The sequence below is a fragment of the Apteryx mantelli genome, chromosome 4, assembly GCF_036417845.1.
Source record: "Apteryx mantelli isolate bAptMan1 chromosome 4, bAptMan1.hap1, whole genome shotgun sequence".
Classification (NCBI taxonomy): Eukaryota; Metazoa; Chordata; class Aves; order Apterygiformes; family Apterygidae; genus Apteryx; species Apteryx mantelli.
Window position 1 is genome coordinate 48,550,788 of NC_089981.1, and position 23,212 is coordinate 48,573,999.

At 39.5% G+C, this 23,212-nt stretch overlaps 2 protein-coding genes across 5 annotated transcripts in view; one reads left to right on the plus strand and one right to left on the minus strand.

Annotated features, from left to right (window-relative positions):
- Positions 1-16,123, plus strand: part of CAPN3 (calpain 3) — a 33,379-nt gene extending 17,256 nt beyond the window's left edge. The window contains exons 11-24 of the mRNA XM_067296487.1: positions 762-931; positions 1,600-1,611; positions 3,078-3,286; positions 4,017-4,053; positions 5,033-5,047; positions 6,262-6,363; positions 7,713-7,790; positions 9,238-9,295; positions 9,935-9,999; positions 11,026-11,094; positions 11,652-11,730; positions 13,490-13,606; positions 13,963-14,021; positions 14,939-16,123. Of these exons, the coding sequence (XP_067152588.1) occupies positions 762-931; positions 1,600-1,611; positions 3,078-3,286; positions 4,017-4,053; positions 5,033-5,047; positions 6,262-6,363; positions 7,713-7,790; positions 9,238-9,295; positions 9,935-9,999; positions 11,026-11,094; positions 11,652-11,730; positions 13,490-13,606; positions 13,963-14,021; positions 14,939-14,965 (1,097 nt within the window). The 3' untranslated portion in view covers positions 14,966-16,123. The remainder of the gene's footprint in view (positions 1-761; positions 932-1,599; positions 1,612-3,077; positions 3,287-4,016; positions 4,054-5,032; positions 5,048-6,261; positions 6,364-7,712; positions 7,791-9,237; positions 9,296-9,934; positions 10,000-11,025; positions 11,095-11,651; positions 11,731-13,489; positions 13,607-13,962; positions 14,022-14,938) is intronic.
- Positions 16,124-17,926: 1,803 nt separating this feature from the next.
- The window catches only part of ZNF106 (zinc finger protein 106), a 45,503-nt gene continuing 40,217 nt past the window's right edge, over positions 17,927-23,212 (minus strand). For all 4 annotated transcript variants that reach the window (XM_067296492.1, XM_067296490.1, XM_067296489.1 and 1 more), the window contains exon 22: positions 17,927-22,521. In XM_067296492.1, coding sequence (XP_067152593.1) covers positions 22,465-22,521 — 57 coding nt within the window. In that variant the 3' untranslated portion in view covers positions 17,927-22,464. The remainder of the gene's footprint in view (positions 22,522-23,212) is intronic.

Here is a 23,212-nt window from a genome sequence, read left to right on the forward strand (position 1 = left end):
CTAGGTTTCATTTGGGAAATCCATTTTTCACCAGCTTTAGGTTCTTTGGAAGTTTGTCAGATGCCAATTCTCCATCTTCAGTCCTCCTTTGCTACGCAGTTTTGTCATGCATAAACAGCAAAACAGCTGCAGCTGCTCCCTTCTAGAGATGTCTGCATTACAGTATTGGCTAAGGCATTTCCTGAGTCATCATGGCACAAAAGGATTTCTAAATTAGTTCTGACTTCAGTTTTACATTGTTAAAGTTTTACAGAAATATATGGGATATAAATCAATAAACTCCCCCATGTGGAGTTCACAGAGAGTTCACAGTTTAAACAAAGGCAAACAGGGAGAGCAAAATATAGTCTAAAATAAGCAGCTTGACAATGAGGAGATACATAGTTCTTCAACAGAAATAAGAAAGCTTATTTCCAAAAGGCTGGGAAGCCTTGCTGCAGGGACCAGAGTGGGAAGGCATAAAAAAATATACACCCTGAGCTGTTAATAAGAGAAATGTATACAACAATTTAAACCAGAAAGATGCCTTGAAAAGGAGGTAGAAGAGAACCACATGGTATAATTTCTAACATGGAAGCTGATTTTTGCATCAGAGGCTAGAACTATGTAAAACATGAACACGTAAAAAGAAGATTAATCCAATTTTAACTTTCCCTCAAGAACCACAGGTAGAGAACATTAAAGGTTCTCTTGATAATGCATATTGTTAGAAAACTGAAGCTTTACATATTTGCTTTGGGGCTGTTGGTGGGATTTCACAGATACATTTTGGACCAATCCCCAGTATCGGTTGAGGCTCCTGGAGGAAGATGATGATCCTGAGGATGAGGAGGTTGTCTGCAGCTTTCTTGTTGCACTGATGCAGAAAAACAGGAGGAAAGAACGCAAGCTGGGAGCCAACTTGTACACTATTGGCTTTGCCATCTATGAGGTACTAGCACTACCCAGACTCTGCGCTCTGCCCAGTGGTCACAAATCCCAACAGTACGCATTTTCCCAGTGACTGAATCAATTCAGCCTGACTACATGATTGCAATTTTTGCTTTTCAAGGCACTCAAGGGAAAACCTGGAAGAGAGAAGAGAAATTCCAGACTTGTTAACCATTTAGCCCATAGTAATCTCAGGATTCACCCCATCTGGAAGCAGCAGGCTTTCATAGTCACTTAATGTCAGATGTTAACATATTCTGTCCCATATATTCTTCAATCACCTGTTCATTCTTGCTGAAATTAAACATTGCATTGGCAGAATCATGTAAAACTGGATAGCAGTTACCTGTTATTGAACAGATGAAGGGACATTCAAGACAATTTTCAAGTATAGTGAGCAACCCCTATCCCTCCTATTTACTTCACAAAGAAGTCAGTTTGCTTGATTCCTTGCACAAACGTATCTAGCTCTAATCTTAATGAATCTTAAGTAGAACCCAAGAAGTCTGGAAAGAAAGGGAGAAGTTGCTTAGAATATTTATATAACTGGGGGTGTTTCAATGACTGGCTGCATCCCCAGAAGTCTGTGAACAGCCTTTTATGTGATCTTCTGAACAAGTGGACTCACCTAGCACCCCTGACCATTTCTTTTCTTTGTTTCTCCCTAAGGTGCCCAAAGAGGTATGAGCAGAATGGAGGCAGAGTTGACATCTTGGTGTATACTCAGATAGTGTTACTGTTGTGCCTGTCTGTAAGTCAGCTGGAAACTGTCCAGTCGAGTTTGTTTTCAGGGATGCAACAGAAATGAAATTGTTAATCTTTCTGCTTTGAGTGTTTATTAGTAACATTTTGTGAGTTATTCTGAATTCCTTCTCACTCACACCTTCTTTTCACCTGCACCTCTTCCCTCAGTTCTTCTTTCTTATTTTATATGTGATCTGGACATGGCTTTCACTCAGTGAGCCTGGACTGCAGCACACAATATCAACTCTCTTAGATGTTACACTCCATACAGAAGACCCCTAGACCAATTCTGTTTCCTCCTGCAAATAATATCAATGGCCATACTTTCTACAGCCATATGATTTTCTCTCTGTTTTCAGAATTCATTGTCTGTTATATAACTGTTTTCTCTGGAAAACAATGGTATTTTCAGCCATTGTGATCACAAAGAAAGCACTATTAAAAGTACACAGATGAAGTTTTTTCTGAGCCTGCCAGCAGCTGAATCGTTGGCACCACAAATTTTGCAACAAGCTCACATCAAAGCTATACTACCTGGAAAACGTAAAGATGACAACATGAATGTTGTCTTTACTGTTTTACAGCTGGTTATTTCTGCAGAAAACAACTAGCAAATGCTTGTAGCCCACAATCCCCGACTCAATTTTCATATTTGAACCAATGTAAAATTTGATGATCATGTATCTGAAGCCAATACACAGTTCACATTTCTTCCAATCAAGGACAAGCTTCTAGAGAAAACACCTTCACCTTTCCATGCTATATGTAGGAGCTTGCATATATCATTCCTTGCCATACGACACTTAAAAGAAAGCAGCTGAACTTTAGTCACACACAGGTTAAAAAAAAAAAAAAGTTAGATAAAAGCATCTACACAGCAGAAGAGAATTGCCTTTAAAGCAGATATGATTTAAGTTTTGTTGTTACTGGTTTAAAAAACAATAATAATTTTAGTGCTGACAAGAGACAGCCAGCCTGTGAGAGTCTCACTTTACTAGATATATCCTTGAGGCTATACCAGTGTATTAGCATAACTCAACCCCTTCCCGAGGAAAAATCTGCAGGGAGGAGATGGACTCTGCAGAGAGGTCCAAGACTGCTGTGTCTCAGTATTGCCTGGTCACTGCACAGCAGCATCTCAACAATGTGGGTGAACCTGCCAAAACACTCCAGGTGGACCATGGAGCAGCCCTCAGAAGCCAACTGAACCTAGCCAGTAGCAACTTAAATATGAAAGACTCCATACCTGTACCCAGCTAGCTGTCCCAGTCAGCTCCCTGCATGCTACACTGCTGTTTCATTTGTGTTTTCTGTCATGACTATGTGCTGCCTGCATGAGGAACCACCTAGGGAATGCGTAAACTTTTGCTAAAGACAGATTGTTTGACTCATTTGTTCTGCAGATGTATGGTAATAAGCAGCACTTGCAAAAGGATTTTTTCCTCTACAATGCCTCCAAAGCTAGAAGTAAGACTTACATAAACATGCGAGAAATCTCTGAGCGCTTCCGGCTACCACCCAACGAGTATGTTGTCATCCCATCAACATATGAACCTCATCAGGAAGGAGAATTCATCCTGAGGGTCTTCTCGGAGAAAAGAAGTCTTTCCGAGTAAGTTCCAAATCCATTTATCTGGCCCAAAAGAAGGGGGTGAGCTCAGTAGTTTACCATAGTCATGTCCTAAGTTTGCCACACAGTGCTCTTGTATCTCATATAGTTTTCTTAACCCCCTTAGAAACTTGAAGCTGCAAACTCATTTCCCTGAGCTTCCCTTAAAGCCTAACAAGGGCGTGCTTTGAACTGTCTTTGGAGAAGCTTACCAGTTGCAGGATATCCTTTGTGAACATACCCTTTGCAGTTTTTACGATGAAAAAATCAATTTGTTGCTTCTTGCTATATACCACCAATTGAAGCTTTTGCCAGCCAGACCATTGAACCAGATCTGACTTCAGTCATGAAGGAAACACACAAATAGGTAGTTATTTCTTTTCTCTCCTGCTCTTCTAGTGGGTTCCCAGAGGTCGGCAAATTGGCAGCTAGTTTCACATTGTTTAGGGCCAAACACCTTCCATCTTACCCCCAGCTATCAAAGTTCAGTGGTGGCAAGGCTCTGAGAGGACGCAAGCCAAACAGTGGCATTCTTGGAGGTGATACTTGAGATGCTCAACTCAAAGGGAAAAGCTATGTCTAGAGTTTGCAACTATAATGCTTGAAAGCCAACCCAAACCACTGGCCGTTTTGAAAGTTCAAGTGGCTGCTTATGAACGATCTGCAGAAACAAACAAAAAAAAAATTGGGAACAGCCACTTTCCTGATTTATTTTCTTTCTGCCTTTTTCTAGGGAAGTTGAAAACATGATTGAAGCGCAGCGTCCATCAGTGAGTACTGTCCTGTGCCTCTTTTGCATATGAATAGTGTGAGAGGGGAAGGACTATCACATGTAGCAAAATCTGTAGCAGAAAACCATTGTAGCCGCATGACCCTTCTGTTATCAAAAATTCCCATATTTTCTCATCAAAACACTTCTACTAATATTTGGCTTTATATACACTACTTTATGATTTGGACAGACCAAAATCCGTTGTATGATTTGAAATCTGCTCCTGATATAAAGAAGCATTTCTATTGCCTTTGTCAATTAAGAGTATTCATATTCTGGAGAAGGCCTAGCTCTGTGCTCCAGGATTTTTTTATTTGTAAAACTGGCATCTCATCTAATAAAAAACTATCTTATTTTAAAGTACATTTTTTCTGGAACAGGATCCAGATGATAACATGATTCAAACTAGCATCCATGACAAGCTCTCTTTGGCCCGAGTTTTTAACATATCTGTGTGAATATATTATCAGTATATCAGTAGAATTAGTCTTGAAAAAAGAGGGAATGCTCTTGCACAAAATAGGATACACTAAATCTTGCTCAAAGTGTTTCCCTTCCATTTGCTGCCATAGTAACAAAAAAAATAAAATAAAAAGGCGCTCCCCAGATCTGGTGGAATTTCATTGCCATTTCAAATAACGTTGCTTCATGGGAACAGAAGTTCAACCTCTATGGTCCTGACTGGTTGGGAGAAAGAAGAGCAATAGAGCCAAAAATAGAGATTTTATTCATGCGGATAAAGCCCCAAATGAAATGGGCCACTGCTTGGATATGGTTCCGCCATTCCTATCCTTCAATATACAATTTCTTTATGGGTGATTTGAGAACTCTATGAATACAGATGAATAGGAAAAATAAATGCAAGAAAGGGAAAGAGAAAAAAAAAAAGCACTTTAACTATCTCACTCTGTATGATCTGGCCAAAATCTACAATTCTGTTTATAAACACTTTTTCTAACTCTCTTTTTCTACAGAAGAAGAAAAAGGGCAAGGTGGGTACTTGAGCAGTGTGCAGAGTACCAGCAAGGAAAAGAGCATGTGAAATGCATGCAGCAGGAGCTGAGTTCATTCTTGTAATTAGTGATTCCTCTGCATCTGGAAACTGATCTAGTTAATGAAGGATACTGGATAAGAGGCTATTTGCAGGTGGTAAAAATTTTGTCTTTCCACACTAAAATCTAATGAAATAGCTATAGCATCAGGTACTCCTCTCAGAGAAAAGGGTAACAGTGAAACTTTCCAGTTTTACTGACTCTCAGTGCCCTTCCTTTCTGCCCCACCACAGACACCCAGATATTCCCTTTCTAGCGAAAACCACCCCTTCCTCCAGACACATGCCCTCACATTGCCTTTCCAGTGCCTAATACAGCCACTCTTCTTTCCCAAGGTTTCTGCTAACCAAATTCCAGGATTCTCCTTTCCACTCTATACAACCCATTTACCAACGAAAAAACATACTCTGAGCTTACAAGTAAAATTATTGGCTGGGGGGAAGGATACAAAAAGGCCCCCAAGGGATATATTCTGAAGATTAATGTGGCTGACTCCATTTTGGATTCCTCTTTCATATATACCCAAAATTGTCCGTGAAACATAAAACAGATCAGCCCATAAAAGCACCCAGAAAATACAATCAGGCATTTTAGTCTCAAGACAGGTTGATCCTCATTAATACTATAGCAGCAGATATTCACGTCTTGTAGCAGCTTTCTTTGCTTTGAATATACTAAACCAGACCAATTGCATGTGGCTCCCTAGAGTTTAATGCTTCAAGAATCAATACAGAGAAAGAACATAAGCTTTACAGAGCGAACAAGCTCCTATAGAAATACAGTAAACTCATTTTCTTTGTAGGATTTGGATTCTGTTTTTCTTTAAGTGCTACTGTCTTTCATGGAGAAGGGCAAGTTTTTGTTCAAAAAAAAAAAGAAGTGAAGTTTAAATTGTCACGTGCTTCCTGGACAGGAAAACTAGATGCCAAAGATTGCGCAAGGTGTTTTGCAGCTCTCTTTTTAGTATGAAGAAAGCAGTAACTTCAGAGATTCCTTTTTTACATTCCCAGCTGTGGCTTCTTTGGTGCCCTGCCGGGGTGGGAGCTGTTGCAGCATGCGCTTTACCACAGAATGGGTGGCCCAAATACTTTCCCCACTACTACTTGTGTAATTTCCACCTTTTTTCTCTTTTGCTCTCTTCCTTCTTCTTCTAGCCTATCATCTTTGTTTCTGACAGAGCAAACAGCAATAAGGAGTTGACAGCAGATGAAGACTCTGGCAAAGATGGTGAAAAAAACAGCATAGATGAGAAAAAGGTCTCTGAAGCAACTGGCAAGGCAGAAAATAGAGCATGGTCTGGCTAGCATGAAGGAGTGGCTGGGCAGAGCACAATGGGGCAAAGAAGGGTCCTTCGATACTTAACAGCTTTTCATCAAATCTTAACATAATTTGCATTGGTTTTAGGTGGTCTAACAAGTTTTAGAGAACAGAGACTATCCCTTCAGTTATTTAATGCCTGTGATGGAGGATGCAGGTGCTTGAAAACAACTCCAGGTTGCTCTCATACAAGGATCCAGGCTGTGAGAGATCTCTTCCCCCTGAGAAGTGAAGTTCAATCCACTGTAACTCAGCCCCTCAAAGAGGTACCTAGTGTACAGAGGGCACACACGCAAATCAAGCAGGAAAGGCTTCCAGAGGCTCCTGGCACTGATCACAGCCTCTCCGCATTATGAATTATGTGGCCCTGTACCAGTCCCTCTGGCCAGATGGAAAAGGGCTGAGGAACCCCAGGAGCTCCTGCACTCTGCTTTTCTTTCACTCCCAGAGAGAAGGGAAAAAAGCAGGATAGCGAACAGAGAATTTGTGTCCACAAAAGGCAGAGAAGGGACCTGAGGTATGACAGCCAGATCCTGAACCCAAGCTCATGGTGTTTGGAGCCAAGGCTTACAGTGTCCCTGCTTACAGAAAGTGCTGCTGTTTTGCTGCATGACTGCCACAGCATGTATGCAGTGAAGTGGGAACTACACCTTAACTTTCTATTGTGTTTAGACAAACAAAAATAAGAACTAAGAAATTCACCTTAATTTGTCGCATGTAATTCCTGTAATTTAACAATATCAGGAAAAAACATTTTAAATATTTTTCTAGTACACTTTAGGTATCAGTCTTGGAATTCAGGCTCGCTCTTTGCATGTGTCCTATAAAGAGAAAAGTGGTGGAAGTGAAGTAGTCTTTTGGGATATTTGTCTTAAGAAAGGGGCTTCCCACACTAGAAAGCACTCTCAACTCCCCAAATCCTTCTGGTCAATTCACAGCCTACAGGCCTATGGAGCAAACTTTTATTTTCTGCTCCAAATTTCTCCTTTATGTTTTGAAACACAAAATTAGAAGATAAACATCCTGAACCGAAAGTAACCATTTAGGCTTGTTCCAAGAAAAATGAAAGCAATAGGATGAAGTTAAGAACTCAGCAGTTTCACCAAGGAAAACGTTTAACCATTTTCTAGAAGAAGAAAAGGAAAAGGACCAGGAGGATGAGACGTTCCTCTGAAGAGCTCCGGTTTTGCTAGGAGGTTGTTTCAGAGCCAGGGTGACTAAGCTGTCCAGCCCCTCAAACCCCTTTCTCTTTCCCACTGGGCTAATGTATCTTTTCTTTGCTTTTTAGCATGCTTCAAGAAAAGCTCATGAGCCGACTGAAGAGGAAAAACAGTTCAGGAATATTTTCCGACAGATTGCAGGGGACGTGAGTACTCAGCCAGTCCCTATCTATGCCTTCAAATCAGCCTAGCCACAACAGCTTCACAGATTCAAAACACTGAAGTTCTTCTTAGTGGTTGTTCTTCTAGTTAGTTTAATAAACCACATAAAACAGGTTTGACAACTTCAACTGAGGATTGTTTAATTGACTAATGAAAACTTAATTAGCTTTACTTGTTATCTGGTTGTCAATTCGGCAGCAGGACTATTGACTGGACAAAGAACAAACTGCTCTCACTCCTACAGAGAAGCATCCCCAGGGCACAACTGCAGAATGATGTATGGGGAACCAGCACTTCAGATTCTGACTCTATAGCTAAATAATTTGTCACTGCAATTCTAGAATTCAACCCACTATAAATATTCAGAAAGCAAAGGTGACATAATTCCACCTGTAAGGAAACACTGAGAAATCAAAAACTCTCATTTGTGGAGAGCAGGAATTGTTTGTTGAATAATTTTTAAAGTCATGTTGTTGTTGGTTTTTAATCACAAGTGTTTACATATCTTCCTCTTACTAATTCTGGGAGTAGGAGGAAAAAGCATTAGACAAGACAGAAAGCAAAATATATTAGTACACATGCAATTAGTCTCTACCTGTTCCATCGTTCCAGCAGTGAAGGACGTGCACTGAAAATCAATGCAAGTCTAGGCAAGGAATAAACATTCACGCACAGTATCTTCTCTGGCCAAAAACCACATCTTTAACAAGTTACATTTAAATAGTCTTTCTTGGAGAGCTGCCAGCAGTCTCCTTGGACAGTGTACACAGAGCCCATGGTCTAGCCATTTCCCTTCTGACTTGCATTGATTTCCACCTATGCAATGCCACTAACTTCAAGGCAATTACTTCCGATTTTAAGCTTGCAGAAACAGGGAGGCAGAGAAAGTACAATTTTGCTTTCCCCCTTATCTATGAACAATCGTCAGTGCACAAGCCTGACCCTCAGTGTCACCTAAGAAGAAAACAACTCAGACAAAGAGCAAGCAAGAAGGGTTTAAGTCATCTTTTTCAGTTTCTTGGTCTTTGTCCTGTTTCAAAATGACCCAGTCCCTGTTTAGGGCAGAGGTGCGAGAGGTGGAACCTGAGCTCCAGGGGAGGCCGTGGATCCCAAGGTAACAGACATATGCAGTGACACATCAGATAGAGCAAGTTAACCCCAAGACAGCAGGACCCTTTAAGTGATGCAGATGACCACATAATCGGTATACAGTAACTTTCAATCTACTTTGTACCAAAGGTGTAGCTGCAGCCTGGGGAAAGATTTGGGCCAATGTTTATATGAACCTGAACTTCTCTCTAGTTTAAAACACATGCCAGGCTGAAAAGTAACCAGATAAAGACCTCATTCTTTCAGAATATGCATCCATGAAATGATTTGCTCAGTAATGAATTTTGTAGCTAATGGCGTTCTCCCTGCATTTCTCACCAGGACATGGAGATCAATGCTGAAGAACTCAGGAATGTTCTCAATAATGTTGTAAAAAAACGTGAGTTTCAGCATGTTTTTCAATAACTCTGGACAAAAATCTGTGACATGGAATATTCACCCCCTCCCCCAAGTTACGCTCTTAAAGTACTTATGGCTTCAAGTTCACAAGTTTCCTAGTTACACTTCCATGCAATCCCCATCCGAAGCCTTAGCAGGCTGAATTTTTCAAAGAGATGCTCACTACAAGTGATAACAGTCTCTACAGTGATACAGGCTGATAAGGCAGAAACGAGCAAAAGCTTGTTGAAAGCACCAAGCAGGATAATATAGTATTTCTAGCAGTCTGCAAATGCCCTTTGGGAAAAAAAAAAAAAAAAAAAAAAATCTAATGGAGAGGCAGATTTTTTTTCCCTGTATAGCAAACTTCAGCCTACTGACCCTGGGCTCACTTAGTTACCTAGAAGTTAATGCAGAGTTTTCAAGAAGTTTGCAGACTAAAATTGTATACAACATGTCAAGAAAGTTCATCTCTAATTCACAAGCAATAACTGAAAACCTTTCTGGATTTCTCTCTCACTCATTTCTTGAAAAATGAAGAAAGTAGATTTAGTTCCTACTTTGAGTAGAGTCACACCTAAGAGGAAGAGGCATTTGCTGACTTGCATGATCTCTTCTCACCTGCAATCATTTATTTCAGATAAGGACCTAAATACAGAAGGATTTGAACTGGAATCCTGTCGCAGCATGATTGCTTTGATGGATGTATCCTTTTCCAGTGAAAGGGGAGTGCTTGATACCACTCCAGGCCACTTGAGCTTTATTATTCCCCACGTCACTCCTCCTCCCACACGCACTTGTTATTGAACCACGTCAAATGCAAGTTAGTAAGCCAGGGAAGCAAAACAGTACTTTATATTCTGTAGCCAGATAACACAAAGCGTTCCAGGTTTGGCGCATCTCAATTCCAGTCATCTCAGCATTAGCATAGGTGGCAAATGAAAGTATCCCCAAACAGAGAACTACAGAATAAGTATAATACCCTCCCTTAATTATTAGTTACTGGCTAGCTTATGTACTAAAGCATAAGTAGTCTCTTTTTAAGCCTATTCAACATATATATAGCTTTTTGCCAACAGACTTTATCTACTTCTCTCTTACCTTTACATTTATAACATATTATACATTCCACCGTATAATTAGCACCTAAAGCATGCAGAAATTGTCTCAGAGCAAATGCAGTAAAACATACTACAAGATGCCACACAGGCTTATCTCCAATACAACATCACTTAGCTTTCCTATATTCTGAGAGAACAAAATTGGAACTATGACCTAAAAGCATAATGGTTGGAGCCTAAATACATTTTATAGTTTTAGACAACATTTTGCTTATTTTTAAGTTTCATTTGAAGCAAATCAGAAGGAGCTTCACTCTAGAACAAATTCAGCTGTCTAAAAACTTTGGGGGGAACTTCACATTTGGAGGCATTTGAAAGGACCCCGCTGGAACATCCTGCTCACATATACTTTACAATAGCTACAGGAGTAAGCCTCTTTCCTATACTACAGGTTTGCTTCCACATAAGGAAATAATACTTCACGCTCCTGTAACAAAATACAGTCCAGATTTGACAAGATTGTTCACAAATGTTTTACTGCACACTTCAGCCAGCTCTTAATGCTGAGGAAATCTTGAACTAGGCTTCACAATCATCCCCTCTCACCAGTGGCTGTAGACTTACTGGTTTTACTTTGAAATATTTTTTTACCTGAACGTTTGCACCACAGACAGACGGCTCAGGGAAGATAAACTTTGATGAGTTTCAACATCTCTGGGACAAGATTAAAAGCTGGCAGGTATTGCTGAGTTTTCACAGTGGTGTTCTTCAAAACTTCCATGGTACAAAAGCTTGCATAGGAAAAACAAACCTCTCTATATGCACTATAATAATACAACAAAAGAAATGCTCAAAAAATTATAAATGAGCCTTTAGAAAGAAAATTATTGACTTTCCTCATCCTACTCAGCCTAAACAAATAACCTACATCTCTGAAGCTCCAACACTAACTAACCATTAACGTAAGGATTTCCCCCCATCAGAACATAATGGATGCACATGAGATTGAGGAAGAGGGTGATGGGAACTAGATCCAGGCCTCACAAATATCCTAATTAGGGCAATCAAGAGAGAGGATTTACAGCATAAACTCAAGTCAAACAAGGAGGGTCCTTAGAAGAAAGAGTTCTTTGCCTTTCACAGCATAGGATTAAATAATTATACTTTGGGACTGTGCTAACAACCTAGACTGCCTGTAGGAATATAAAGCAGATGACAAAGCCTTCAAGTACCTAAAGCCTAGGGCATGTATCTCAGTTTTTATTTCTGTTGTGCATTTTTTTTTTGTTTTTCCAGAAAATTTTCAAGCGTTATGACACGGATCATTCGGGAACGATTAACAGCTATGAGATGCGTAATGCAGTCAACGATGCAGGTACTTCCCCTAGTAGTCAATGCCCAACAGTTGAAGAAACAGGAGGGAGTAGGTGGAAGTGAAACCTCATTTTGGTTGCTGTGTTAGAGCAGAAACAGGAATGTCGTGCAGCCTCTGAAAGACCCTAGAGCAATTTCAAAATCACTTTTTTCCCCAACAGAGGTTTTCAAATATCCAGAGCACAAGCATTGTATGCCTGCTGACCAAATCATCTCTTCAACTCTTTGCATGAATAATGCTTTGCTATTGTAAGGTTCTTTCATTCAGGCTCTCATACACCCCATGTGACCTCCTTTCTCACCTGCTGTTTTACACAGCTGTACAGGTGACATGTTGCAATAGGAAGTTATCCATCTCCCAGGCACCTGCCCTGCAGCCCGAGGCAGCAGCTGTGAGGGGGCAGAGCCCTGTTCCCAACATGCCACATCTGCAAGGAGCACTGGCCTGAGGGAGGGGACGGGCAGCACCAGGCACCTTGTCTGTCAGCAGCACTGTTCTAGACGGGGATAGCTTGCACTTGGCTTGGCTGTTCGCCTGCTTCGTATAGCATTGCGTCCTGCTCAAGCAATGGCTAGACTGTATGTGGAGGTTGCTATACCATCTCTTTTGGCTGCAACTGCAGAGCAAATCCACACCATGCAGTAGCTGCTGGCTGGCCAGGCAGCAAGGGGACTGAGCCACTGTGATCTCAGTCTCTTCTTCTATGTCCGCAGCAACAACAAAGCATGTTTTTGTAATAGTTGCAATTAATGGAATTCATCTTGCAAAGAGAGACTGTTACCGTCTTGCTTCTTCTCTCAAACACATTGGCGCGCTTGTTTCTGCAGACAGGAGGCTTCCCATAGCAAATTTATCACCCCATTTCTTTAAGAGAGCAAGATGACTTCATTCAGAAAATCAGGAGTTTCACTAGTAAACTTGTGTGATGATTTCAGTGTCCCTTCATCTTCACTGGTATCTTGATACATCAAACAGTTACCAGTAACAGTTCATCAGGGAGTAGAAACAGATGGCTATATTTTACTTTACAAAAAGTCAGTAACTCTGTTCTTCATTCATCTGGATTTGGACTCTTGCAACAGGAGAAACATGGGTCATTTTGTATTTTCCAGGTTTCCATTCTCACCAGGAAAGTCAATGTAAAATAATTTAAATACCTCCTACCCTGAACACATTTTACAATAAAAAGTTCTAAATCCAGTCTCAGTATTACAGCTTAGAGACCATGCATGACCCTGCATTTAGCCAGCAACCAACAGTGCCAAAATCATTAAATTTCCTTTAAGAAGTTAGGCGGCATATTACATCAGTCAGTGCTGTAGTTTGATAACACCAAGCCAGGGAGTTACCCACTTATCTATTTTTCGGCCACTGCATAACTGTGCATAGCAACTTCATCCTACACTTCCACCTCCCAGTTTTTGTTTTTCCACTCTTATCAGACTAACCTAAATTTTAAGCTCTTTGGTGTAGACTCCTCTTCATATTTACATTATGGGATAATTCATATGCTATTGGAACTCCAAAATATTAATTTCAAAATGTTTCTTCTGTTTTAAGAAAATAGTCTGACACAGGGAAGCTCCTTCTAGCTTCATTTCATTTTGTTTTGTAGCTGTAGCAGTATTTCATCCCAATTGAGCCTAGGCTGGGCCTGGGAAGTGCTTGAGGCAGGCCAAACCTTTTCTCGAGGATTCAGTGGCACAAGCGCTTCTCTGCAGCTGCGGCCCAGCTGTGCCCCATTTCTCATTCTCTGCAGGCTTTCGCCTGAACAACCAGCTCTACGACATCATTACAATGCGCTACGCTGACAAGAACATGAACATTGACTTTGACAGCTTCATCTGCTGCTTTGTGCGACTGGACGCTATGTTCAGTGAGTGGCTATCCCAGTTTTACTGCATTTCTCCTCTCTCAGAAATACATTATGGTGGTTGAAGAAAAGTTGTTTTAAAGTGCTACTGTCTATGTATAGTTTTAATAATTTAAGGGATGTGCTCAGGGGTTCTAAAATATGACAACCATCCCATACAAACCCAAAAGAAAAGAAGCCATTGTATTTCTCCAATATTAACTAAAGAAAAGCAGAGCAGAAAAACTTGGTAACCAAGTAAGTAAAAACATATCTGCACAAGTCTGCATGGCACACTGGGAACATAATTTGGTTTGCTATATGGAATCATCTTTACTCTTTGCTACCACAGTGATTTAATCTGTCTGTCATTGCTTTAGGAGCATTTCATGCCTTTGATAAAGATGGAGATGGAATCATTAAACTCAATGTCTTGGAGGTAAATAGTCTTATTCCAGTATTTCTAACACAATGTCACGATATTGAGTTTTGATCTTATTATTCATTGCACATGTTCTTGAGGAAGCCTATGAGAGTTGGTCTGAAATTGTCATCCAGTTGGTAAGAGTTCACAAAATCTGCTAAAAATTTTGCTACTGATTTTACATAGAAAACGCATGTATACATGCTCTGCCAGCTACAGCTGCTGTGCAAGACTCCAGTTGGTGCTTAAGTACACAACTGGAGGGCAGACAACTGTCTTTTCATATCATCTTTAACATGTTTCAAAAACATTTTTGAAAGCTTTTTTTTGAGGCAATTTAATTAAACATACTTTATTTTAAATGTGTTAACTGATAATGGGGGTCAATTTAGTTCTCAACTGTTTTTTAATCTTATTCAGAAAACTTAGTTTAAATTTAAAAGCATGTCTTCTCCTAGGGAGAACACAGAAAAATTTCACTTCACTCTCCCCTTCCCACAGCATTTACAAGCTTCAGTTCTAATTCCATTAAGCAACCAGTCCTGATAATAATGCAGAAATCGCACTGTCCAAGGGCAAATTTGGAAACCAGAGGAGGGAGGGCCACAAATGTGCAACAACGAGCTGTATGAATATTATTTGCATGTATGAGTGTGTGGGAAGAACACAATAAGAAAGTGGAGCACAGTCATGAAGAAGCAGTGGAGGATGAAGGAAGAGGCATTTAGTAGAGCTAAAGCTGTTCGTCTCTCATTAGTGTGCACACCGGCAGCACGCTCTAGATCATGAAAAAGAGGGACAGGCTGAGCAATTGCCTGCCCTGCTTCCTCTCCCCTTCTTTGCCGCCATTTCCATACTGCACCAAGCCTTGCGCCTCAATAAAAACAAGTTTTCCGTTCTGTACTCTTCTTTAACTCTAACTTTTCTTCTAGTGGCTGCAGCTCACGATGTATGCGTAACACCAGAGCCATCCGCCAGCACCATTAAGAACACACTCAAGATATCTGCTGAATGTAACCAGCTCCGTTCATCCCCAAGCGCTAACAAGAACACTTCCGCATGTACAGGCTTCGCTTGCTGAGATGAATAGCACAGAGTGCCTTGGAAAAAGAGACAATCATACTTCCGCAGGGAGACTAGTGCTTGTATTCTGTAACTACTTTTATATCATCTCCCTGGCATTTTATTTTGAGGAACAACAACTTACTTATGACTAAGTTAAACTTTTTCTGCATGGTAAAGTCATGGAGCATTCACCATTATTCTGCTTAGGCTGGCAACTAGAAACCTTCCCCACAGTTGGTACAAAGGCAAAGCTGGAACTGTATCTGAACTGTGAAAGTATTTAGTACCACCTTGTAATCAGTCACCTACTCTTTGTCCTGATACTGGTTCAATCGCTGTAGCATCTTCATAATTTCAACTGAGCATTTCACATGAAGTTGTGGTAGATTAATACTATTAATACTACATTAATACTATGCATCCCAATCATTTATGTTGTTATAGATGTGGCTATGAGGGTTGGATTTCTGCTACACTAGAAACTGGGAAGTCAAGCAAAAGAAACTGGTATCCAGATACATTTTTAAATCTTGGTCTAGTGCCCCAGCAAGTGTCAGAACCCAGCAATTAGCTCTCAGACACTTTTAATATCCCAATACTATCTTAATTACATATTGGATTTTTATTTTTTAACTGCAACTGCTTTCTCTATAAGGTAAACTGATTTGCAACTCCAGAAATGAAACACCTCTTACACATATAAATATACATACACATTTTTTTTTCCCACAGTGCTATTTTGTTGGAAGTATTTTGGATGGAATGCCTAACAGTGGATGGAGTCTGTTTCAACTTCAAAATATATTTTAGCCATACCCCAACTAGAGTCCTTTACTGGTTATCAGTTAAAAACTCAGCTTTTTTGTAGCTTAGTGAAATGTATGCCACATTAGATCCACTACTTCTAGATTTGGAAGTACAATTATCACTTCTTATTATTGTATGGTCTTCTCCATTTCCACGTTACTAATTTAGGGAAATGTTCTGTTAGTGCACAAGTCAGGCTGGCTTAAGCTTTCTTTGATAAACCCCTTTTCCCCCCTACCTTCCTATTCCCAGCAATGATCTTCTAGAGGATCTTCTAGAAGGTGCTTCTATCCGTCTGGTTTAATAATTATCTTCCTTACTACATTGGCTCCCTAGATTTGATGTAAACTGCAAGAGAAGATAAAAATTACTAATTGCACCTTAGCAAAAAATTTTAATGGATCAATAAATTTAAAAAGTACCTGACTAATACAGAGAGCAAATAAGCAGCAGGTTTTTCATATAGGTTATCCACCACCACAATGATTAACACCACACTCAAGATGAGATATAAAAATATTTCCTGACAGCATTCTGTTATTTCCTTACTGTAAAAGGTGTCTTCCACTCTAGACATTAGGAAAATCAGACACTTTATGATATAATGGCCATTTGGGGAAGACTATTAGAATGTGCAAGTACAATTAACTTTATCTCACCGAAAATAAATTAACTGGGCTTTGGCCATGTCTAGCTTTCTTTTGAAGGAACAGAGGGGAATGAAACAGTGAGCCTTCTCCCACCACTCCCTTGAACATATAGGAGCTTCTGAAGTTCTATAGCAAATGTGAAATCAGCTTAAGATCTCAAATACTTTCAAGTTAGTTCTTTGAATGCATTAAAAGAGAGCACTTGAGCTTAGAGGTTCTATGATCATCAGCTTTAAGGATGACAGGCTTTCAGAACTGGTCAATCACTGATCAATACAAAAATGGAAGGAAAAATAAAAAGTGCAAGAAAAAGGTTTAGACAGATCAGCTTTGCCAGGACAACCTGTCATTGAGGGGAAAGCCCTTGCCACATGCATGTGTACGCAAAACAAAATCTGTTTTTGCTGAATTCAGTACTTTAAAAAGTGCATTCTATTTTCTGATCCAATTTTAACATTGTTGAAAAGAGCAAGTCAAATGAAGAGCTTCAATTTTTTTCCTTTAAACATATTTTATGAAGGCTTAAAAATGCAATTTTAAGACTAGAACATCTGCTTACTAACCACAACAAAGGATGAACTTTCTCTTAGTTCTCTAGCACGGTCAAGTAAAAAAGCAATCCACTATTGTAAAGTGCAATTGCAAAAAAGAATCCTACCATCCACTGAAAGTTATTCTGTTAAGTAGCACATTTAACTGACAGATTGTTAAGAAAAAAAACCAAAAAACTTTTGGCTATAAAGTTCTTAATGTTGTCTTGCACTGTAAGCTACTACTCTTTAAGAGTAAAAAAATCCCATGATTAGTCCAAGGAAAAGTTATTCTCCTTTAAATCCAACTTTTGCTTTAGCTAAAATAAAGCTTTCAAGATGACTGGAATACTAAGAGCCCTGGGTTCCAGCACTGTATTATCTCCATTAAATTATTATTTTCCACATTTAAAAAATATGGCATTGAGATGCTCTTTGTTGGGGTGCTCAGAAAAGAAAAAAATCTAGCAGTCAAAAGATCACAATCAGGATTTTTGATCGGCATCTCAAAACAGGCTCTTAAAGTCCTGGTGAGTAAGCTACGCACAGCTCTAGAGAGCTCCCTTTGCAAAGGGTCATGAAGCAGGGGAGTCGGTATGTTGCTCTGGAGGCACAGCTGGGTGCACAACTTGCATTTTCCCTCCTGAATGACATTGTCTTAGGATCCTGCTCACTGGGAGCAACAGCTTGCAATGCTCCTGCCAGTGTTGGAGGGAGGCCGCTGGAATATACAGCTTCAAACTGTCCTGTCTGATTTTATCCAGCCCTTTTAAAAACGGAAAAAATCCAGAACGAAGTCAAGTTCTACAGAATCTTATTAAAGAATCATTCTGTTCAAAACAAAGAAGAATCAGGCTGACAAACCATATAAGGAACTTTTATTTTTATTTTATTTCTCTTTTGCTGTGTAAAGTTTCATTATTATGCTCACAGCTTTGTACCAAAATGAAAGAGGAAAACATGGTCAATCTGTGCACGTGTGCTACACAGCTTAAATTATTGAATATTCAATCATATTGTTTTATTCCACTTTCATTCTTCAAAAAGACTGTTTAACACTTACAGCAAAATGAAACTGAGAAGCTGGCAGGTGCATATAACAAAACATTACCTACACAGTTTGCTCTTTACTTTCACTAGTAAATATTTTACAAACAATAGCTGAAACTGTTTCCTAATCCTTCCTTACATATTCTGCAATTCTGGACAACAGACTGTGTGAGTAATAGTACCATACAAATCCTGAAAACTGGGATTCATCTGTACCTGTGTTTTAATTAAAAAGGAAATAATATTTCCTCAAAACCACATGTTTATCCCTGGGAACCTACCATTATTGCCAGTTAGAGTTTTCAGTTATTGTTTATCTTGATCCAGCAATATTAGAGTGTACAGTCTGAAAACGTGCATTTAAAACTGCACTGCTTCAAACACACTGCACAACCAAACTCCTGCTATTTTGTAGTCAACTCATGCTCCAACAATGCGTCTTTAAATAAGCTGCAATCCACACAGAAGTTATATCAGGCAAACAGAAGCTGGGGTATTTAATGCACCTTTGTACCGACAGATGTGACAGCTTTCCCTCCCACCCCTTTCCACATACAGACAAGGGGCAGGCAGCTTTGTACCAAAATATTAAAATATCCCTTGCTGACCAAAAGTCACTAGTGTATATCTGAAGCAGCAGCATTAGACTATATAGTATTGCACTGTCAGTTAGCTGTTATTTTTCACTGTGATTTGAAGAAAAAAAAGGAACAAAGAGTCTAGACCAATATCAGCACTATCCTATGATTCAATACAGGTAGGGAAATCTGATGGTGGGGAGGGTTAAGCTTTGGGACACATAATAGGTTTATGTGATAATTTTATGCTACTCGGGCCCTCCTTTTTGAGCTTGAGTAGAATTTGGTATATAGATGGCACAATAAATTCTCCCACCTTTGAAGAGAATGACGTAACCAATTTGAGTAACTCATGGCCCATTCTTTATATCATACAAAGTACAATAGCTCTGAGCACTTTATACCCACTAAGGAAGGTCAAAGCTGAATTAAACACAATGTCAGTACTGCTGGGGGGAAAATGGTGGCCTGCATCCCAATAGGATTGCCCTCTTCAGTCAGCCATATACTAAGTCCAGAGCTCATTATTTAGCATTTGAGTAATAAAAAATCCCCCAATCCTCAGCTAAACACAAAATAAACCCCCTTCTACTCACTCTTCCACCCGCAACATTTTACTTGCAGAAAAAACAAAACCAGTCTTGAATATAGGCTTCATATGTGCAGTACTGCTTTTCCCGCAAATATTACTCTTTCCAAAGTTTAGAAATATTCCCCATTCCCAAAGTTATTCCACTCGTTCTTTGACTGGAGGTATATCAGAAGGCAGAATCCTAATTAAGTGGCAAGACTGGAGAGGATATCTGATTAATGGCTATCAAGCTAATGCATTAGCTTACCCGCTATTCTCTGCAACTGCCTCTAGAAGAAGCCAAGGGCCAGTAACGAAAGCTGCATGTAATTCCAGTTGAACAAATAGGAACTGCAAAGAAGTCTGGGAAATTTCACATCTGCAGGACAGCTTTGTAGCAAATCCTTTCAAGACATCCTCAGGACAACGAAGCAGCACAGCATTTTCCTCTGAGCCCCAAGCAATTTTTATTTATAAAGCAACATTTTATACACACTCATCCAGCTCTGCAATTTCCCTGCCTCTTACTCAGTTTAAGATTATTAAGATGTATCTGATATGACCTACCAAATAACAAAAGACATCACTGCTAAAGCTGGATTTCAAAAGTCCAGCCTTTGGGGGAGGACTGTTTTCAAGGACAGATAAGGAAATATCTTGGATACCTTGAAATGGACTACAAGAAAGGGAAGCCTGCTTATACCAACGAGAAAAAGATAAACCCTATAAGCAAACAGGAATGCAAATGAAGTGTAATAACTTTATCTGTTGCAACACTGAATGAGAAGGATCTTTACGCATTCCTGAAAACAAAGTCATCAGCTGAAAGAACATGAAGAACTGCAAGGAAAAAGTAACAAAATCTACTCTCACACACCAGCTTTCAGAATGATATAAACACTCCACATGCTTGTCCTCCGAATACACAGCTCCACACCTTCACTTCAATCACATCTACAAAAGACAGCTTGAAAAGTTCACACTGTTGATTCCACACCTTTACATGCTCCCTCTTTATGGTTCAAAAAACTCTTGAATATCAATAGTTTTGGAAATGGTTTATAGGTCTTGCACAGTCTTCTGCTTTTAGGTATTAGTATTAGGTATAGTATTAGCTATTAGTACTATTTAGGTATTTAGTATTCTGGGTGACCCTAGAGCAATACAGCCTGCATCAGAAAACAATTACACTGCTCAGAGGACTCCCTGATCTTGATCATCTCTTAAATTGCTTCATCCACAGACCATGGCAAAACAAAACAACCCCCCCCAAAACAAAACAACCCACAAAGAAAAAAGAAAATCCCTCAGACAAGGTCCGAGTCACATACTGTTTTTCTTTCCTCTACTCCCAAACAGTTTAACAAAAAACTTCCACAAAACAAACAAAAAAACACTGCAGGAGCTTTGGAACCATGAGGATTCCTATGTGTTTGAAGCAGGATGCTACTGTATCTCATTCCTAATTTACCCCTGCCTCTCTTGAGAAGAAAAACCATCAATGTCAAGGAACTGCAGAGAAGTTATACTCCTCAGCTGAGACAGTGTAAAAACAGCGTGCTTCAGAGAAGGCCCAGAAGTCCCCTGGTTAGTGGCAGAGCAGAACACCCATGGGCTTCCCTCAGTCACTTTCTTGGCTCCTTTGTGATCAAAGAACAAAACTATAAAATGTATTTGGTCTGAGGTTGGCAGGTCTGAGCCTCAAGCTAGTAGTGAAAGCAACACCCAGTGAAATGAGTACATTCTACTTGTTTGAAAAGCACTGGATTAATTCATAAGCGGCTCAGTTTGAAGACTGGGTTATCTTTACCTTCTGGATACAGTTTGAAAGAACCTCTGCTTTTTTATTCTCAGCTGCAGGTTAAGCAAAAGTGAACAAAAAGCTCTTTGCTAAGTTAGTCTCATTATTTAAGGCAACATCTCCAATGGAAGAAGCACGTTTCACTGTACTTTATGGCCAAATTAGATTAAGTCTGCCACCCCAAGGGACAACTGCAGAGGAGCCCTGAGCAGTAGAAACAGTCTTACTCTCTGCAACAGCTTCTCTGTGGTATATTTACATGCATCTGTAGAAACAACTCTTTTCCATGTGACATGCATTTTGTAAGCCCAGCTTCTGCCTGAGAACTTTGGACTCTAAAATCCTGCTTCATCACAACAGAAACAAAATACCAAAGTGGATGCACTTAGACACCTCGTGCTGTTACATTTCTATTAGTTTGCTACGCCATGAAGATACAGGACTACAAGGTCAGTCACTCATGTTCCAAACCAGATCTCATTGACAAGATAAACAATTTGGCAAGATGAACTACCAAATAAAATCAGGAATCCAACTCGGGTTGTATCAAGATAGCAGTGGTTATGCTGGTATTTAACTATAAAACAAAAGATACTGATACTAGTCCCTCCTTTCTTGTACAAAGGTACCTATATTTAAAGAGACTAAGATCACTAAGTGGGCTAGTGTAGCCACTGTTCTGGTTGCTTTGCTTGAAGAAGTGCGCCAGTAGAAGAAGTGACTGCTTTCCTCTAAAAACACCTTAGGAAATGTAATGTTGAGGGCAGTCTGTATATATTGTGCCAGTTACAACAATTTTTAGACAAGGAATAAAAATAGGCATAAATTAGAGTTAACATTAAAAAAAAAAAACAATTAATTTATTCCAGTTCTCCATAAAATACCTTTTCTTTTTATGAAGAAAGACAAAATGTAAGCTGGATATTCAGCTTACACTTGTCAGAATTTGTGATATTCTCTTGCAGAATTTTATTAAAATTGGCTAAAAAACTGGATACAACATAAAAACAGACATGTCTTAGTTAGACACTTAACAGATTTTAAGGTGAGTTTGCAAACACCAGCACTTATTGTAATCTAAGTTCTCAACACCCCTCTGGACTTCCAAAAGACGCTCGGAATACACTTCTTCAAAAAAACAAGGCAGACAAGAGGGGGATATTCTTATCTGTCAATGAATTAAAAACTTGCAAAAATCTTCCATTTGGGCCAAGTCTTAATAGACTAGCCTTATTTCTGCAGAGTGCAATACAACCTGCAGTCTCTGTAGCAAGGCCTTTCAGCCCCACTCCTGTTTTGCATTCCAAGTTGGAAAAGAAAAGAGGAAAGATTGGAGTAAGAAATGGGTGTTATTTGTAATAATTCTGATGTATAAAATTACTTCCCAATGTGGGAGGTGAAAAGCTTCATGAATCAATCCTGCTGTCATCCTCAGCGTGTCTTTCAATGTGTCCTACAGCATCCTAGAAAAGAACAAGAGTAGTCAGTTAAGAACAAAAAAAAAACCCCACACCTTTGCAAAGGATTCTAGAAAGCTCAACAAAAATGGCATTCTAGATAAAAGAAATTAGTGGCTTAACATTTCTAAAAACCCATGCCAAGCTACTAAATCATATATATTATATAAAGTATTTCACGTACGACATAATCCAAGGCAAATAAGAAACAGCTCCCTAAGTAGAAGGGTATATCAGATAAATACATTATATCCAAAGCCAGTGCTTAGAAAGATATTAAAGACTCTACTTCTGCTTTTCAGCTCTCAGAGAAACTGCCTTCCATTGTGTATTTTGAACAGCATTCAACAAGAAGGCAGTTTATATTGCCAGAGGTAACACGTGGGTTTTACTGGTCAGTGTATAGGCAGCAACCCTTCCTCCACCCATCAACTCTTCAATTTTTTTCATCTGTGCTAACATTTACTCAGAAATTTATAAATTACATTTAATAAGTTTTTTTAAGCAAAACCAACCCCATGTGAAGAATAAACAGCACCCAGCATCCACAAAAAATGGGGGGTGGGGGGTGAACAGTAAATTAAGAGTATAAAAAAAAACACTTTCAAACTGATGCTTGTCCATCTTAAAAATAAAGTTCTACTACAAAAACTTGAAAAACTCTAGATTACAGTTACCAGAACTTCTTCTAACATTT